This window comes from Protomyctophum bolini (genome assembly GCF_963924005.1).
Source record: "Protomyctophum bolini genome assembly, chromosome: 1".
NCBI lineage: Eukaryota > Metazoa > Chordata > Actinopteri > Myctophiformes > Myctophidae > Protomyctophum > Protomyctophum bolini.
The window spans coordinates 31,736,267-31,754,821 of NC_137862.1; the positions used below are offsets into that span (position 1 = coordinate 31,736,267).

The 18,555-nt window shown below is 44.4% G+C and overlaps 1 protein-coding gene across 1 annotated transcript in view; it reads left to right on the forward strand.

Moving 5' to 3' along the window:
- The window catches only part of LOC308320055 (voltage-gated potassium channel KCNC1-like), a gene marked incomplete at both ends in the record, with an annotated part of 45,027 nt that overhangs the window by 8,523 nt on the left and 17,949 nt on the right, over positions 1–18,555 (forward strand). Inside the window, 5 exons of the mRNA XM_080770362.1 lie at positions 2,257–2,556; positions 3,908–4,000; positions 4,191–4,336; positions 4,606–5,033; positions 11,626–11,838. Coding sequence (XP_080626488.1) covers positions 2,257–2,556; positions 3,908–4,000; positions 4,191–4,336; positions 4,606–5,033; positions 11,626–11,838 — 1,180 coding nt within the window. The remainder of the gene's footprint in view (positions 1–2,256; positions 2,557–3,907; positions 4,001–4,190; positions 4,337–4,605; positions 5,034–11,625; positions 11,839–18,555) is intronic.

The window sequence follows — 18,555 nt, forward strand, 5'->3', positions numbered from 1 at the left end:
CCTGGTTTATGGAGAGGAGAGGAGAGGAGAGGAGAGGAGAGGAGAGGTGAGGAGAGTTCCACTTCACGTCATGTGGCATGAAGCCACTGTCAAGTGAACAGAACAACACATCGTCGTGCCGGAAATGGTTTATTTTGATCAAGGAAATGTGGCGAGGAAGAATGAACGAGCTTTCACAGCGAGGGACATTGTGTTTAACAGGCTGTATCATTTAACACTGTATTTAACAGGGTGATTCTCAGCTCTGCTTCCTGCCTGCAGCTATCATCCTGAAGTAGACCAGGGCAGCCCTGTACCAACCTGGTGCTGTAAATAACTCTTAACGCACGCACTCACATGCATGCAGACACATGCACGTTGCAATGCACACACACACACACACACACACACACACACACACACACACACACACACACACACACACACACACACACACACACACACACACACACACACACATATGCACACATCAGGTACGGAAAGAACCTGAATATAGATGATCACTATAACTAGTCTAGAGACCAGCCCAGTGCTTTTCTGCTATCCTGCCCAAATATGACTTTTGATTATCTTTTTTTTATAACAGGAGGCAGTGTCTCAGGGGTAGAGTTGTCGGTAGAAAGGCTGTATGGGAACCGCAAAGTTCCCAGTTCGATCCTGGGTCCCCTAGTTAGTGTCGAAGTGTCCTTCAGCATGAGTCTCTGAATTTAGAACCCCTAGATTGCTCCTGATGTGCAGGTTGGTGCCTTGCATGGTTTTCTCCGCCATCAGTGTATGAATGTGTGAATGTTATGCAGGGTCGCAAGACAACTTTCTGTGTAAACTGACAATACACTACTGTATCATTAACCTGACGCTGCCAGATCCAAGAAGCTTGCTACACAAATTTGTTTCACAGCTTATTGGGATCTGGGATCTCGGAAGCAAATTCGATGACGGGGCTGTTCCTTTTTTTCAAGATACTTGGTAGATGATTGGATGGGACCGTCTGTCTATCACCGTGTGGGCGTGCAAACACAACCAATCATATTGACGTGTCTATATAGCTTCACATCCGGTTTCGCACATATCCCGCCCTTAGCTCACGCTAACGGATCGGTGTTAGCTGAACTCCCTGAGAGATCCCAGATGGAAGCTGTGTTGGGGAACATGGTTACCCAATACCGCCCCCATCTGGCAGCGTCAGGTTACTGTGTCATATCTGGATACAAATGCAGAATACACCCAAAATAAGTGACCTCATCCCTGGTTGTCGTTGACCCCAACATATTTTTGTTCTGTAGTCGGATGGATTCAGCTCTCCCTCCCAGCACCACTCTACTGATGATGAATGAAAGAACACATGGACATGTGCACACACTCCACACACACTGCCATCTCCAGAAGTTCTCGGATTAGTCCTCCATTGTGGGCTGCATTACAGAGGACAATGACACAGAGTACAGATTACTCCTCCATTGTGGGCTGCATCACAGAGGACAATGACACAGAGTATAAGAGTTGTGGAGAACTTCATCAGTTGGGCTAAACAAAACGACCTTTGAAATTGTCTGTCTGTCTGTCTGTCTGTCTGTCTGTCTGTCTGTCTGTCTGTCTGTTAATACACTGCATGTAATGCACTGAAATACTTTTTTCCACCACAGAAGTTTGTGTGTTTTGCGTGTGCGTGTGCGTGTGCGTGTGCGTGTGTGTGTGTGTGTGTGTGTGCGTGTGTGTGTGTGTGGTAATCTAACTCCTTAACGATTGGTCAGAGATGCATCCTGTTTTCTGTAATCTCCACCTATTAGATGAGGCTCATATCTGTTACAACGTGCACGCACGCAATCCTAACCCTATCCCATATGTTTCAGTGGATTGGTGATGTTTCTTTGTTTGTGTTTCAGTGGGTTAGTGATCTTTCTGTCTTTCAGTGGGTTAGTGATCTTTCTCTCTTTCAGTGGGTTAGTGATCTTTCTGTCTTTCAGTGGGTTAGTATAAGGCTGCACAATATATCGTTATCGTATCGTTAGAGGTGTGAACACGCGCAATGTCAGTAGCAACAAAAAAGGCAACGGTATCAGATATATCGTCAATATATCGTGAGTGATATTGACTTTTTATTATGCATTGTTTTATGTTTAGTTTTCAATGTTGCAACACTTAAAATATATGACAGAGTATGACATTTTAACGGTTAGTAATCTTTCAGTGGGTTAGTGATCTCTCTGTCTTTCAGTGGGTTTGTGATCTTTCTGTTGGTTTCTGTTGGTCTTTCAGTGGGTAGCCTTCACCTCCCTGTTCTTCATCCTGGTGTCTATCACCACCTTCTGCCTGGAAACCCACGAGGCCTTCAACCCCATCTACAACTACACAGACACGGACCCCGTGGACAACACCACTCGCTTCTACCAGGAGACGGAGACGGTGGTGTACCTGACCTACATCGAGGGCGTGTGCGTGGTATGGTTCACCTTCGAGTTCCTGATGCGTGTCACCTTCTGTCCTAACAAGCTGGAGTTCATCCGCAACACGCTGAACATCATTGACTTTGTGGCCATCCTGCCCTTCTACCTGGAGGTGACCGAGATTTATGACCACCATGCACACTTACTGTACCATGGTCCATTGTTCTCGTTTGTGTAAAAAGTTAGATGCATGTTATTAATTTAAAGTAAACTAATGCTTTATTCACTGACTGGCAGAGCATGTGAGCGGAGCAGAGCGGCCGATAATTCCGCTCTTCGCTCTCGACGGCTTTTGTTTCCGCTCGTCATTTGCTCGTGTTCACCCCCCCCCCCCCCCCCCCCCACGCCGCTCTACGCTCGCTCAGCGCTCACCTTCATTTGCGCATCGGGCGCTCCGCACTCCACTCAGATACACCCGCTCAGCAGCAAAGAATTATGGGGGGAAAAATAAATAAAATGCTGTTTTCCTGATACTATCTAATTAAACAAATCGTCATTATTGCCTGGAGCATAAACATTTATGTTTTTAAAAACACATCAGGGTTTCATGTTGCACTGCTGTCTCGTTAACCCAGCTGCAGTGAATAATAACGTAATGTCATCCAATAATAATAATAATAATAATCAACGTCACCGCGGTAAACTCTCCAGTCAGCAACAGAAGTGTCATCAACACGGCCAAAATGTAAATTCACGGTCATCACGTCCATTCACAAAAGTCGCATGGGTCCCTCGTCCCTGTGCTTGAAAATGAAACCTATTACCAGCCCCACACACGCCTATTTATTTAACAGACAGCCTGATTGAAAGACAGACTGACAACATAGAGTACTTGTAGCCCAAGCGCCAACCATGCAGGCAGTCAGTGTATAATATTTTGTATAGCCTAAAAGTCAGAAAAAGTAAAATAAATGTCAAATATTATTCAACTCACTTTACTGGCAAAATAGTGTCACCTATATATTTGTGCACTTATTTTATATCTCTCAAGAATCCCATTTTTTCAGTGGATGGAAACGGGGGGAAAATGCGCTTTTCTTTTTTCGAACAGTCGCATCCTATTTTCGAAAAAGCTTGATGGAACCGCACCTATACTGTGGTCTGATAAAAGCCTCTACGTTCGTTGTACATGGTCCATTGCAGGTGGGTCTGAGCGGCTTGTGGTCTGATAAAAGCCTCTACGTTCGTTGTACATGGTCCATTGCAGGTGGGTCTGAGCGGCTTGTGGTCTGATAAAAGCCTCTACGTTCGTTGTACATGGTCCATTGCAGGTGGGTCTGAGCGGCTTGTGGTCTGATAAAAGCCTCTACGTTCGTTGTACATGGTCCATTGCAGGTGGGTCTGAGCGGCTTGTGGTCTGATAAAAGCCTCTACGTTCGTTGTACATGGTCCATTGCAGGTGGGTCTGAGCGGCTTGTGGTCTGATAAAAGCCTCTACGTTCGTTGTACATGGTCCATTGCAGGTGGGTCTGAGCGGCCTGTCGTCCAAAGCAGCCAAAGACGTGCTGGGGTTCCTGCGGGTTGTGCGCTTCGTACGGATCCTGAGGATCTTCAAGGTAAGACGACAGTGTTGATTTTTATTTTTATTTATTTGTATTCATAGTCGTTTGAATACAATTCTGTTACGTTTTAGTCATTTATTATGTCATCTGAAATGGTCTGGTTTTATTCGACTAAATATCATAGGATTTTAGTCGACTAAATCTGTTTTAGTGGACTAAATGATGTGTTGGTCCTCTCATGCAGCTGACTCGGCACTTTGTGGGCCTCAGGGTGCTGGGCCACACACTGAGGGCCAGCACCAACGAGTTCCTCCTCCTCATCATCTTCCTCGCTCTGGGCGTGCTCATCTTTGCCACTATGATCTACTACGCCGAGCGCATCAACGCCAGGTAGGCCAGTCTCTTATAGTCTATATAATTAATACAGCAGACCTGTCTTTTACAGTCAGAGTCCCGCCCCCTTTCATGACGACGACTGGCCCAGGAAATAATTCCCCATGCATGTTTCCCATAGACATTTCAAAAAGTATATATTCAAAGACCTCTAAAGCCTCGAACCAAGCCAACTCGGATCGTGACAAATCATGACAACACACACAATATTTTGGGGCCGAACAAATAATTAGAAATAATTAGAAATTCCCTCTCGCCCCCTGCAGCCCCAATGACCCTCGCGCCAGCGAGCACACGCACTTCAAGAACATCCCTATCGGCTTCTGGTGGGCGGTGGTGACCATGACCACGCTGGGCTACGGCGACATGTACCCCCAGACCTGGTCGGGCATGCTGGTGGGGGCGCTGTGCGCACTGGCGGGCGTGCTGACCATCGCCATGCCGGTGCCCGTCATCGTCAACAACTTTGGCATGTACTACTCGCTGGCCATGGCCAAGCAGAAGCTGCCCAAGAAGAAGAACAAGCATATCCCGCCGCGCACGCCGCTGCTGGGCGGAGCTCACCACGACTACTGGCTGCGCTCTGGACTCAACTCGCCTGCCTGCAGTGGCAGCGACACCTGCGCCCACCTGACCTCACACAGTGATGCCTGTTGTCCTCTGGCCACGCCCATGCCGGGAGACGTGACGCCAGGTATATACCTGCATGTCCGTCCGTGACGTCCGTCCGACCATGTGTGTGTCTGTCTGTCTGTCTGTCCGTCCGTCCGTCCGTCCGTCTGTCTGTCTGCCCCTAGATTGATTAATTGAATACTTTTAGGCATGTAACGATTCACTCAACACACGATAAGATTCACGTTTTTTTCAAATTATTTCTCTTACAAATCCAGTATTTTCTTTCTCTTAATTTTATTCTCTTATAGCAATACAGTAGCAAATGACTGAAAACTCTTATTATCTTACATGTATCCTGGGCACACAATTCAAATTGCGACTTGAACAAGACACCGTTACATGCGTAAAGACTTTACTAACAAGTTTGATAACTTTACAGCAGTACAGTCAAAAAGCTTTTCTAAAGTGTAGTGCAGTGTAGGCTACTCAATTCATCAGTAATACAATACAATGCAATGCAATGCAATGCAATGCAATACAATCACTGGCTGAGGGAGACAATTTGGGGCAAGTTAAGGGTAGGTAGAATAATTTGAGAAGAAGTCTGTACATTAACATTGCTCCTAAGTGTTTAGTTTACTTGAAAACACAGACATTCATGATGAAGGCCCAACTGTGGCCCAAAACGTTGTACCATGTCATTTGTTCACAGCACGTAGATCAGCTATTTTCGGCTAATGTTCCCCTCAGCATTTCAATAGGGATTCACAAACCGTGCATTTTGAACGAAGGCAGACAGCAATTTGTCTTTGGCCACTGACCGTGTTTTTTCCGTGCTGGGCAGTTTGTGTTGTTGTTGTTCCGTATTGTTGTTGTTTCTCCGTGAATGTTGTGTGTCGGCTGTCCGTGTATATTGTTTAGATGGCAGCGTGACGCATTATTATGTATCCCACCACAGTTCTATAGCCCCGCTGTGATTGGCCAGTAGTCGAAGACCCACAAAACTGGGTTGAATACGCAGAGATAAAGTCAGTGTTGTACAGCACTTCGGCATACTACAGTATATATGACTAGGCCACCCGAACTGCACAAAAGGTTGTGCGTGCACATAGTTGTGCTCTTCTCAATTGTATATGGGCAAGTAAAAACCTGTTGGTGGAACATTTTTTTTGTTGCAATTCTTTAGTACTATTTGAACAATTTAGAAGATTTACATCAATCTTCATCGTCAAAGTAACTAACTGAATCTGGATTAAAATAGTACAAGGGCGGCAGTGGCTCAGGAGGTAGAGCGGACGTAGGTTTCAACGACAGCTCCTCCTGGCTAAGTGGAAGTGTCCTTGAGCACGATACTATGAAGCCCTTATAACTACCGGTACTCCTGATGAGTAGGTTGGTGCCTCGTATGGTTAACTCAGTGTGCGAATGTGAAGTACATCATGAAGTGCTTTGAAGTGTCAGAAAGACTATGAAGGAGCTACATAAATGCAGTCCATTTACCACATGTGCAATTTGCCCCTGATATGTAATGTAGTGGAGTAGATGTATAAAGTATGAACAAATGGAAATACTCAAGTACCTTAAATGTACTTAGGCTACCGGTAGTTGCTTTCCAGAACTAGTTTGGAACGTGTGTGTGTGTGTGTGTGTGTGTGTGTGTGTGTGTGTGTGTGTGTGTGTGTGTGTGTGTGTGTGTGTGTGTGTGTGTGTGCGTGCGTGCGTGCGTGCGTGCGTGCGTGCGTGCGTGCGTGCGTGCGTGCGTGCATGCGTGTGTGCGTCTGTGCGTGCGTGCGTCTGTGTGTGTGTGTGTGTGTGTGTGTGTGTGTGTGTGTGTGTGTGTGTGTGTGTGTGTGTGTGTGTGTGTGTGTGTGTGTGTGTGTGTGCTACATCATGTTGTCATGGCTACAGTGTCCAAGCAACACCAACCAGTCTACAAAAATACAAACAAATAAATATATATCAGTGTTTCTCAAACATTTTAATGTCACAGACGTACAGATGTATTTGGTCGCAGACCCCAATCTGAAAATATTTAGTTCCAAGGACGTGCATACAAGACTAAAGGAGTCGTTTTTTTCCCCATTTTTTCCCCTAAGCCAATAATTTGATGACCGGATCATCATTAGAAGACTCGAGACCGTCATCAAATTATTGATAGAGGAATGAGACAAAAACAAAACAACTCCATGAATTCAAGGCTTTTGGTGTGCAAATAAATTTGTGCTGTGGACACGCACGCGCGTGCACACACGTGCGTGCACACACATGCTCGCGAGCAATCACTGATTGAAATGACCTCTTATTGTAGACCTATTTATTAAGCCACAATATACTGTATATCAAATTTGTTTCTAATTACTTGAATGGGAAAACTTTAGTCTTGTCATAATTATGCCTTTACCTTGCAAACGTCACCTCTGTAATGTAATTAGTAGTTCATGAATCCATCAGCCGCTGTTATTAACTCTTTACTTCAGACAGAACATGATACATACAGTAGCAGATCGACACAATGGACCTGGCCATCACCATTGATATGCATCCAAGGTCGGTCATTCCTATTGTTTCAAGCTGTGACACTATAGCGAGATGCGAACATTGTGAATTGTGTGCATCTTCAAAAACTGCCAGGGCGGTGGCCTGGATAGCCTGTGTGCAATTGATGGAAAATAAGTAATTTTTGAGTTGAACTATTCTCCTTTAATGTCTGTAGAGATTGAGGTGGCAGAAAGCTGAGCGCTCGAGCGCTGTTCATGCAGCCTGAACTGGGACAAGCTGGAGTTGGAAATACATTGTTTTCAACAAGGGCGGCACAAATAAGAGCAATTTTTGGCAAGTGTGCAACATGACTGTTTTAAAGTATTGTACAGTAACAACTAAAGTCTCTGTAATGTTTCTGTTTTACTGTTTTACTATTACTAAAAGACAATCTAAAATAAACTGCACTAGTAGCAGTACAGTTACCAAGCAACTCCCAGTACTACTTCTACTGGGAGTTGCTGCACTGCAGTAGACACAGACAGGTCTCAGTTCGGTTTGGTTTATTTATTTAGCACATATGTATAAAAAAAAAATACATATCAATGAACAAAAATACAATGCAAGGAAAGGAAGAAGCGAGCTGGCTTATATGTGGTCCTGGCACATCCAGACAGGCAGCAGAGCATGGCAGCGGTCACATCCAGACATAGCAGAGCATGGCAGCGGTTGCATAACTGCTGCTAGTAGCTACATGCTAAAGTACTACTTCACTGCCATACACGGAGGAAGTGAAGCATACACTTGTACGCACTACGGACACACTCTCACACAAACCAAAGCATGCACATGCACACGCGCACACACAAACACACACGCACGCACTCACTCGCACGCACGCATACATGCACGCACGCACGCACACACACACACACACACACACACACACACACACACACACACACACACACACACACACACACACACACACACACACACACACACATACACACACACTCTCACACACACACACCAATGCATACACGCACGCACGCACGCATTATAACCACTGACACTCTCTCTCTCTCTCTCTCTCTCTCTCTCTCTCTCTCTCTCATCACACCATGTAAGGGAGTTGCCATGTGCATATGGTTTTCAATGAGCCAGCATAAAATCAATGTCTGTCACATGTGCACATCCACGAATGCATGCACACACACACACACGCACGCGCACAAACACACACACACACACACACACACACACACACACACACACACACACACACACACACACACACACACACACACACACACACACACACCTTGATGTATCCTCAACATAGAGACTGTTGTATATTATTATAACATGGGTCACTGTATACAAAAAGGAACACAAAATAGACAAAGAGTAATTGATTGGGGAAAATAAGTGATTGTGGGGGTGAAGTATCCCTTTAATCAACTTTGCAGAGAACCACTGGCCCAGATGGCTTTATTAGGGGTCAAGCCCAAAGGGCGTAGACCCCTTTATTGTTTCCGTAAGAGTTCCGCCATTTTAGCAGTTTTGTCAGTTCTTCACGAGATTCGGCAATGTGGTAGAGGGCCGTGAGAATCCCTGACCTTTAGACCTCCCAATGAGTAAATTGTTATGGTTTGCTCAATCCATTTGTCTGCCTTTTTTTGGCCACGTCAAAGAAATCGCAATTGCAATTCGAGTCTGACTCTGGTTACATCTACATCATGGTTTTTGTAACAGAGTATAGGCTATAACTACACCATGGTCTTTGTAACAGTAGCTATAACTACATTATGGTCTTTGTAATAGTAGCTATAACTACATTATGGTCTTTGTAACAGTAGCTATAACTACATCATGGTCTTTGTAACAGTAGCTATAACTACACCATGGTCTTTGTAGCAGTAGCTATAACTACATCATGGTCTTTGTAACAGTAGCTATAACTACATCATGGTCTTTGTAGCAGTAGCTATAACTACATCATGGTCTTTGTAACAGTAGCTATAACTACATTATGGTCTTTGTAACAGTAGCTATAACTACATCATGGTCTTTGTAACAGTAGCTATAACTACATCATGGTTTTTGTAACAGAGTATAGGCTATAACTACATCATGGTCTTTGTAACAGTAGCTATAACTACATCATGGTCTTTGTAACAGTAGCTATAACTACATTATGGTCTTTGTAACAGTAGCTATAACTACATCATGGTCTTTGTAACAGTAGCTATAACTACATCATGGTCTTTGTAACAGTAGCTATAACTACATCATGGTCTTTGTAACAGTAGCTATAACTACATCATGGTCTTTGTAACAGTAGCTATAACTACATCATGGTCTTTGTAACAGTAGCTATAACTACATCATGGTCTTTGTAGCAGTAGCTATAACTACATCATGGTCTTTGTAACAGTAGCTATAACTACATCATGGTCTTTGTAACAGTAGCTATAACTACATCATGGTCTTTGTAACAGTAGCTATAACTACATCATGGTCTTTGTAACAGTAGCTATAACTACATCATGGTCTTTGTAACAGTAGCTATAACTACATCATGGTCTTTGTAACAGTAGCTATAACTACATCATGGTCTTTGTAACAGTAGCTATAACTACATCATGGTCTTTGTAACAGTAGCTATAACTACATTATGGTCTTTGTAACAGTAGCTATAACTACATCATGGTCTTTGTAACAGTAGCTATAACTACATCATGGTCTTTGTAACAGTAGCTATAACTACATTATGGTCTTTGTAACAGTAGCTATAACTACATCATGGTCTTTGTAACAGTAGCTATAACTACATCATGGTCTTTGTAACAGTAGCTATAACTACATCATGGTCTTTGTAACAGTAGCTATAACTACATTATGGTCTTTGTAACAGTAGCTATAACTACATCATGGTCTTTGTAACAGTAGCTATAACTACATCATGGTCTTTGTAACAGTAGCTATAACTACATCATGGTCTTTGTAACAGTAGCTATAACTACATCACGGTCTTTGTAACAGTAGCTATAACTACATCATGGTCTTTGTAGCAGTAGCTATAACTACATCATGGTCTTTGTAACAGTAGCTATAACTACATCATGGTCTTTGTAACAGTAGCTATAACTACATTATGGTCTTTGTAACAGTAGCTATAACTACATCATGGTCTTTGTAACAGTAGCTACAACTACATCATGGTCTTTGTAACAGTAGCTACAACTACATCATGGTCTTTGTAACAGTAGCTACAACTACATCATAGTCTTTGTAACAGTAGCTACAACTACATCATGGTCTTTGTAACAGTAGCTACAACTACATCATAGTCTTTGTAACAGTAGCTATAACTACATCATGGTCTTTGTAACAGTAGCTATAACTACATCATGGTCTTTGTAGCAGTAGCTATAACTACATCATGGTCTTTGTAACAGTAGCTATAACTACATCATGGTCTTTGTAACAGTAGCTATAACTACATCATGGTCTTTGTAACAGTAGCTATAACTACATCATGGTCTTTGTAACAGTAGCTATAACTACATCATGGTCTTTGTAACAGTAGCTATAACTACATCACGGTCTTTGTAACAGTAGCTATAACTACATCATGGTCTTTGTAGCAGTAGCTATAACTACATCATGGTCTTTGTAACAGTAGCTATAACTACATCATGGTCTTTGTAACAGTAGCTATAACTACATTATGGTCTTTGTAACAGTAGCTATAACTACATCATGGTCTTTGTAACAGTAGCTATAACTACATTATGGTCTTTGTAACAGTAGCTATAACTACATCATGGTCTTTGTAACAGTAGCTATAACTACATTATGGTCTTTGTAACAGTAGCTATAACTACATCATGGTCTTTGTAACAGTAGCTACAACTACATCATGGTCTTTGTAACAGTAGCTATAACTACATCATGGTCTTTGTAACAGTAGCTATAACTACATCATGGTCTTTGTAACAGTAGCTATAACTACATCATAGTCTTTGTAACAGTAGCTATAACTACATCATGGTCTTTGTAGCAGTAGCTATAACTACATCATGGTCTTTGTAACAGTAGCTATAACTACATCATGGTCTTTGGTATACTATTACTTATGTACAAAATGTCTTCCACCACTGCTGACCTCTGACCTCTCCATGCAGACACCAGGTTGAACGGGGAGGCGGCCAAGGCGGCGCTGGCCAATGAGGACTGCCCTCACATCGACCAGGCGCTGTCTCCGGAGGACGGCCTGATCTTCAGCCCCACCCCAGAGCGCGCCGCCGCCCCCGCCCCCACAGATCATCCTCCTTCCTGTTTCCTGTTGTCCCTGGGGGCGGGGCGGCCCGTACACACTGCTTCCATGCTGAAGAAGGGTAGGCGCATGTCACACTACACACACACTACACACACACTACACACGGATGCACGGACACACACACACACACACACACACACACACACACACACACACACACACACACACACACACATACACACATACACCCACACATACAAACCCACACGCACGCACGCACATGCACAGTTGCACACACTCGCCCTGTGTCTATCCTTTTTTACCCTGATCTTTCCTTCTTACTACTCTAACTTACCCCACCCCAATTTTTATTCCATTTGGTTTGTTTACAGTCGTTGACTGACACGCAACCTTAACTTTCCCTTTTTTTCTGTTCTTTCTTTGTTGTCCTGTTTGTTAATCCCCGACACCCTGTCGTCTCTCTGTCTGTCTTTGTTTCTCCCTCCATCTCCGCTGGTTTCACCAAACCCCCCTCCTCCTCCTATTGGTCGTTAAGGTTCTGGGGTGGAGCAACTAGGCCCCTCCCAGCAGGGCTATCCTCTGCTGCAGTTTGGCTGGGTTGGCCGGGCCACTCCCACCACTTGACGTCCGTTGAACCAATCAGACCATTCAAAATGTTCAGCGGGTTTTATGTCAATTCCCCCGATAAGATCTTCAAGAACGGTCCAAGCAGCCGACGGGAATGGATTATAAAAAAAACAAAAAAATGATTGTGATCCATGTGACGCTTTCGTCTGCCGTCCATTTGTTGTTATACAAACAAGCTTGGGATCGTTCCTGTAAGAGCAATTGAAATTTGTTTTTGTCAAACATTATGACCTTTTTGCTTGGATGTGAACAAGACCTTTCAGCTCCTGAATCCTATAAGCCTTTAACCGTATTCCTGTAGGCCCTAGTGTAGGGGTTCCGTGTCCAACAGAAAGTGTTTTTTTATGAGCAGGGGAGGGCTTTGGATGATGATGGTGAGTGCTCGCATGGAGCATTTATTCATAGCAACAACGTTGGAGTCTCTGTCTGTCTGTCTGTGTGTAATCCACACCGTTCGCCGCAGCGACTTCAAATTCGGCACACACACTCCACACCACCGCAGGGGGTGCAGTGCCCAGGGTTGAGTCGGTCGGGCCCACGGTTGTCCAGAACCGCCCCAAAAAGGCCTCTGCCCGGGCTCTGGGTATAACGGGTACAACGAGTATCGCATAGCCTTATTAGAACAAAATGGCAAAATGGCGCACACATGGATTCTCATGTGGTTGGTTGTAATTATTCAGGTGGTAATCCCACAGCCAGGAGGATCAAATGTGTTTTGGATTGATTTATCGAAAGATTGAATACATTATTAGTAGTCAGAAATGTTTTTGAAAGAAACCAATCATATACACATCCTTTAATGGATGGTGTCAGGACATTCCATGGTGACATATAGTAGAATGAGAATTGTCCCCATGCTTATTCAGATCAGTGTGGGTCATTAACTTTCATTAACTGGGTGTCATTAACTTTCTTTTTAAGTAGTTACCATAGAGACTGTCTTTTCGTTAGCATATAGATTAGAAACACATGACAGTCTTTATACCAATAGCAACATATGACAGACTGGCTCCGTCAGCTAAACAAAAACACTTCCTGTGGACACGGCCCCCTTTGATGTCCTACGCGGGGCAGGCTATATACTATATGTATATACTATAGCTCCTAGCCCACTGGCTTCTAGTAGGAAGCAAGTAGCTCCAGGGGGTTAAACCCCCACCCCCCCCCCCCCCTCAATGCACACACACACACACACACACACACACACACACACACACACACACACACACACACACACACACACACACACAGCAAAACAGAAAGACGTAGGCCTACAGCATAGGTTGCAATGTAGCACCCGCTACCGCTGGTCACTATGTCCCTATATACACTGTCCTTTATTCCTGTTCTGTTGCCAACCTGTTCAACACCGGTGAACCTACACCGCATACATTCCTACATGCAGCACACACATGTCACACACACACACACACACACACACACACACACACACACACACACACACACACACACACACACACACAGCTTGTGAACAGATTGACCACTGTAGCATACTTGTATGTCCAAGCATGTCTGAGAGAGAGAGAGAGAGAGAGAGAGAGAGAGAGAGAGATTGTGTCTCTGTCATCTGACACAGTTTTTTTTTTTTTTTCGGTGTTGCTGCTGTTTGTTAGTTAGTTTGTTTGTTCTTTTTGTTAGCATGCTGCTTGCACTTGTCTCGCTGCATTCTGCATGTTCTGGTTTTGCCAATGTGGTGATATTAGAGGACTGACAAACGCAATCTTGTCCTTTCCCTGCGAACACTGCGCCTCTGCTTCTCAACGTGTTGACTTGGATGGTTCATGCCTTAACAACTAAATAGAACAACATGCCCTCTGGGACATGCAGGTGCCATGCCCGTTCAAGCGTTGGGGCACGTGCTCAGGGCATTGCATTTTTTTCTAAAGGTTGCAGGGTCATGATCGGTTCACAATATCAGGTGCAGTGTGCACATACAAAGCACCATCAGCTCCCACTAGCCTACTTACAACAACACCTACCATCAGCTCCCAGTAGGCCTACTTATGTAACACACTCCTTAGAGAGTTCCATGCCGCACTTCTACCTTGAGTGAGTGAGTGAGTGAGTGAGTGCGTGCGTGCGTGCGTGCGTGCGTGCGTGCGTGCGTGCGTGCGTGCGTGCGTGCGTGCCTTTGCTATTTGCTTTTTTCACGTACAGGACTCCCACGGTCCTCCATTAAAATGATCAAATAGGCTAATGCTAATGTTAACACTGAACAAGTAAAATAACACAAAACGGAGTCAAAGATGAAGAGATGGTGACCCACTGTTCAAGTGTCTGTCCGTCCGTCTGTCCCTTAGCCTCCCGCCTTCTGTCCAGCAGATACTTCTTGTCTGATATATATTTCCTGTTGTCGTCCCAGAATTCCTCTCTTCCCTTCGGCTCCATCAACATCACCTGTCACAGCTAGCTGTGACCTTTCACCTTTCTCCACTGTGTGAACCATCGTCTCTGTGCACTCTGCATTTTCCAGGTGGTCTTGTGAGCTGAGCGCTTTGTTGTGTTCTATACTGTGTCTAATGTGTACGTGTCTAATGTGTGGTCTGTGTGAGCCGTGCATTATCGCCACTCCCATCTCAAAGCTGCTGAAAGACAGATTGACAGAGATGCTAAACCTCTCAAAGCTGCTACATTCCCCCAACCTCTCGATGGAAAGACAGATAGAGACACAGAGATGTTAACGTGGGAGCTGGGCAGAAGTCTTGTAACATGGTTGAGGGTTAGGGGTCAAAACAGAAGAAACTCCACACTCGCTATAGCGTTTTAAAGTATTAAAAAAATCTTCCTCAGACTTTTCGGGCCATGTTTGTGTTTCACACGTTCCGTCCCCTCTTCCTGTCTCGTCTTCAGGGTTCCTCGTCTATCCGTTCTTCCTCTCTCTCTCTCTCTCTCTCTCTCTCTCTCTCTCTCTCTCTCTCTCTCTCTCTCTCTCTCTCTCTCCAGTGCTGAGAATGAGTGTTGATTGGCTGATGTGCGTGCCGTCTGTATCCCCATATAGATGCCTGGACAGACGACAGTGTCCTAGTTAAATATATGCAGGCTGAAGTTCTCCGTGTCACCTGAAGGGGGCCCCACCACTATACTATTTCTGGCCCTAAGGTTTGGCTGCTGGACTCTGGCAGATCTTCAGTGGCCTCTCGGAGATGGAGAGATGTCAATGTTTTGGCCACGAGAGACCCAGCTCAGGCCAAGCAGGAGTTTGATGGCTGTTGACTCGACTGCTTTTCACATAAGAAGGACTCCTCCGATAAGAAAGCACTGATGACAATCAAACGGTTTCCCACAAAGCACGATGAATGGACAGACCAGGTGCAGTCGTGAAGGAATGTGGCCGAATGAATGGCGTGTGTGTGTGTGTGGGGTAGCTACTTTTGTTTAGCATGTGTTGCATGGTGGTTTACACAAACGGAAAAAAGCGGTTATGAATATGAAGTTGTTTTTCTTTCTTTTTTCTTTCTTTTTTCTTTCGATGTAGCCAGATATATGATGAAGTTGTCAACATGCTTTTTCCATTTGCCAACTTTTTTTTTATCTCACATATTTCATCTCACATATCTTTATTTCTTCTTCGGTTTTGTCAGGAACCAGCCCTGTAGGGGGCTCCACTGACCAGCAGTGAAAACGTATGTTGTAGAGACAATGTTTACCGGAACGGTACGCTAGCGTTAACCATACCGTGACCAGAGACAGATGGGCTGGCAGTGTGTCGTTTTGATCGCTGTAAACAGGACTTGGTTTGTGTTGGCATGCTTGTTGTGCACTATAGAGGACTTTAAGACTAGCGGAAAATGAAAGTCTTCTATTTTTTATGATCCATGCTTCAGTTATGCACGTAAAATAATTGTTCAAAAACATTAACACGATTCTGTTAGAATGGAGCAAAACCATGGTTAACTGTTGTTACTTTCATGTAAGGATTTTAAATGTTATTATTTTTTTTTTTAAGGAAACAAAAATAAAATGTATTTACCCAAAACAAAGGAGGAAAAAAAGGGAAATTGAATGAGAGTTTGGGCTGTCGACAGTAAAATCGTCAGTGTCAATGTTTAATACTGAGAGGGTACAAATGGATGCAAATAAACCTACCTGTGGGTCCATTTGCGTCCATGTGTACCCTCTCAGAGTCAAATCAAACATTAAGGAGAGGAGAGGACAGAGTGCTTCTGGGATTCAAATGCATGCAGTGTTATGCAACATTCAGAAAACAAAGCAAGTTGAAAAGATGCATGAAATAAATCTTTTTTATTGTATGAAAGCATTTATTTCCATTGACGGGTTTGTTTTCTCCTGTGTCATTAATTATTGAATTAATGCAACGACTCGAACATCAACCTTTTTCCTTCTCTGAGCTTGAGCTTTCAAAAATGCACAACGATCAGCCACTAGATGTAGCACACATGTAGTCTCCTATTGCCCCATCCTCTCTGTAAGGAGCACACATGTCTCCAAGTGACGTGATGGCTGCCTTACATTAATACTGTATATTTAGATATTAAAAGGCCCCTATCTGACTAAAAACACATGGCCAGTGGCAGCCATCAGTACAAATTATTATTTAAAAAAATCATAATAACGTTTTGTTTTTTTGGGGGTAGTTTGATGCCCCTTTAAAAGCTCTGGATGTTTAGTTTTTTTGTGGGTTTTTTTTCTTTATATTATCAATTCATTCAAACGTTATCTGCATAACCTTTACGGTGGCGTTGACCTTTGGCCTCGAGGTGAAAGGTCGTGTTGTGAGCAGGTTGTCAAGAGGCCGGAGAGAGGATGAACAGCATGGTGCATGATGATGATGATGAAGATCACTAACTCCCAAAGAACTCAAGTCCTTGCATGGTGCCACATACAATGTAATGTTACACTGACGCACGCACGAACGAACACACGCACGCACGCTCGCACCCACCCACCCACACACACACACACACACACACACACACACACACACACACACACACACACACACACACACACACGCACACACACACACACACACACACACAACACACACACAAGGTGACCAGATGTCCACCTTTGCGTGGGACAGTCCTTCATTTCCAAGACTTTTCAGGCGTCCCACAAATTGAGACTCTGTCCCACATTGTGTTCAAATGCCCTAATAGTTAGTCCCCTAATAGTTGGCTTTCTGTTGTAAAGCTCTCTCATTGTCTCTTTGTTTTTAAGCCTGTTAAAATAACATGAGACACATCCCCTATAGGCTACAGTACTGAGTTGGCCATGGGATGCACACGCAGATTAGACCCACCAATGGACCGACATTGGAAACAACAGTCGAACATGCGTTGCTCCCGTGCTTGCGGGTATGGGTTAGGTTAGGGTTTGAGGTAGGTTGACGGTCTAATGCCAGTCTGACCAATAGTATGCCTGTACCCGTCGGCCATATACCACCCATGAGCAAAATTTGCAACAAAATGTGAGACGCCAGAGGGGTTTAACTATTTGATAGGATAGGCAATGTTAGGCCTATGGTCATGATCAAGGCATTTAATAGCAACTTTAGTAGGCCCTAAAAAGTTCAAAAACCCGTCCCATGCATTGCTTCATCCCACACAAGCAATGTTGTCCCTCAAATGAACATTTTGGATCTGGTTAATCTAGCACACACACACACACACCAGCAAATCTTCACCGCTAATTAATAATTGATGTCAGGGGGGTGGTCAGGGGGGGGGGGGGGGGTCAGGGGGGGTCATGTGGGCCCTGATGCGTTATTACCTGATACGGCAGTGCCAAGGACCGCCCGTACCTTCTTCTGATTGGTTGAAAATTAAGAGGAGGCACAGCAGAGTGAGCTCAGGCGAGAGAGTCACCATAGCGAGCGTTGAGCAAAATGGTAACTCATGTTTCGGGGCGAGCATTGTATTCGGCACAATGGGACTTGGCACTTCACTGCCGTAGACTATATGCAACCTTGATCCAGAATGGTTTGAGAATCATATTCTAATCTTTACTCTTTGTGTGTGTGTGTGTGTGTGTGTGTGTGTGTGTGTGTGTGTGTAGAGTCTCAGTGGCCAGGAGGCGGGGCCAATCAGGAGGAGGCGGAGTCTGTCTGCGTGATTAACCGGGGAGTTCCGACCACGTTGTGCACGGGACACACCCTCCCCTCCCCCCCTCCTCACCAACCACCGTAGCCCTGGTAACGGTTACC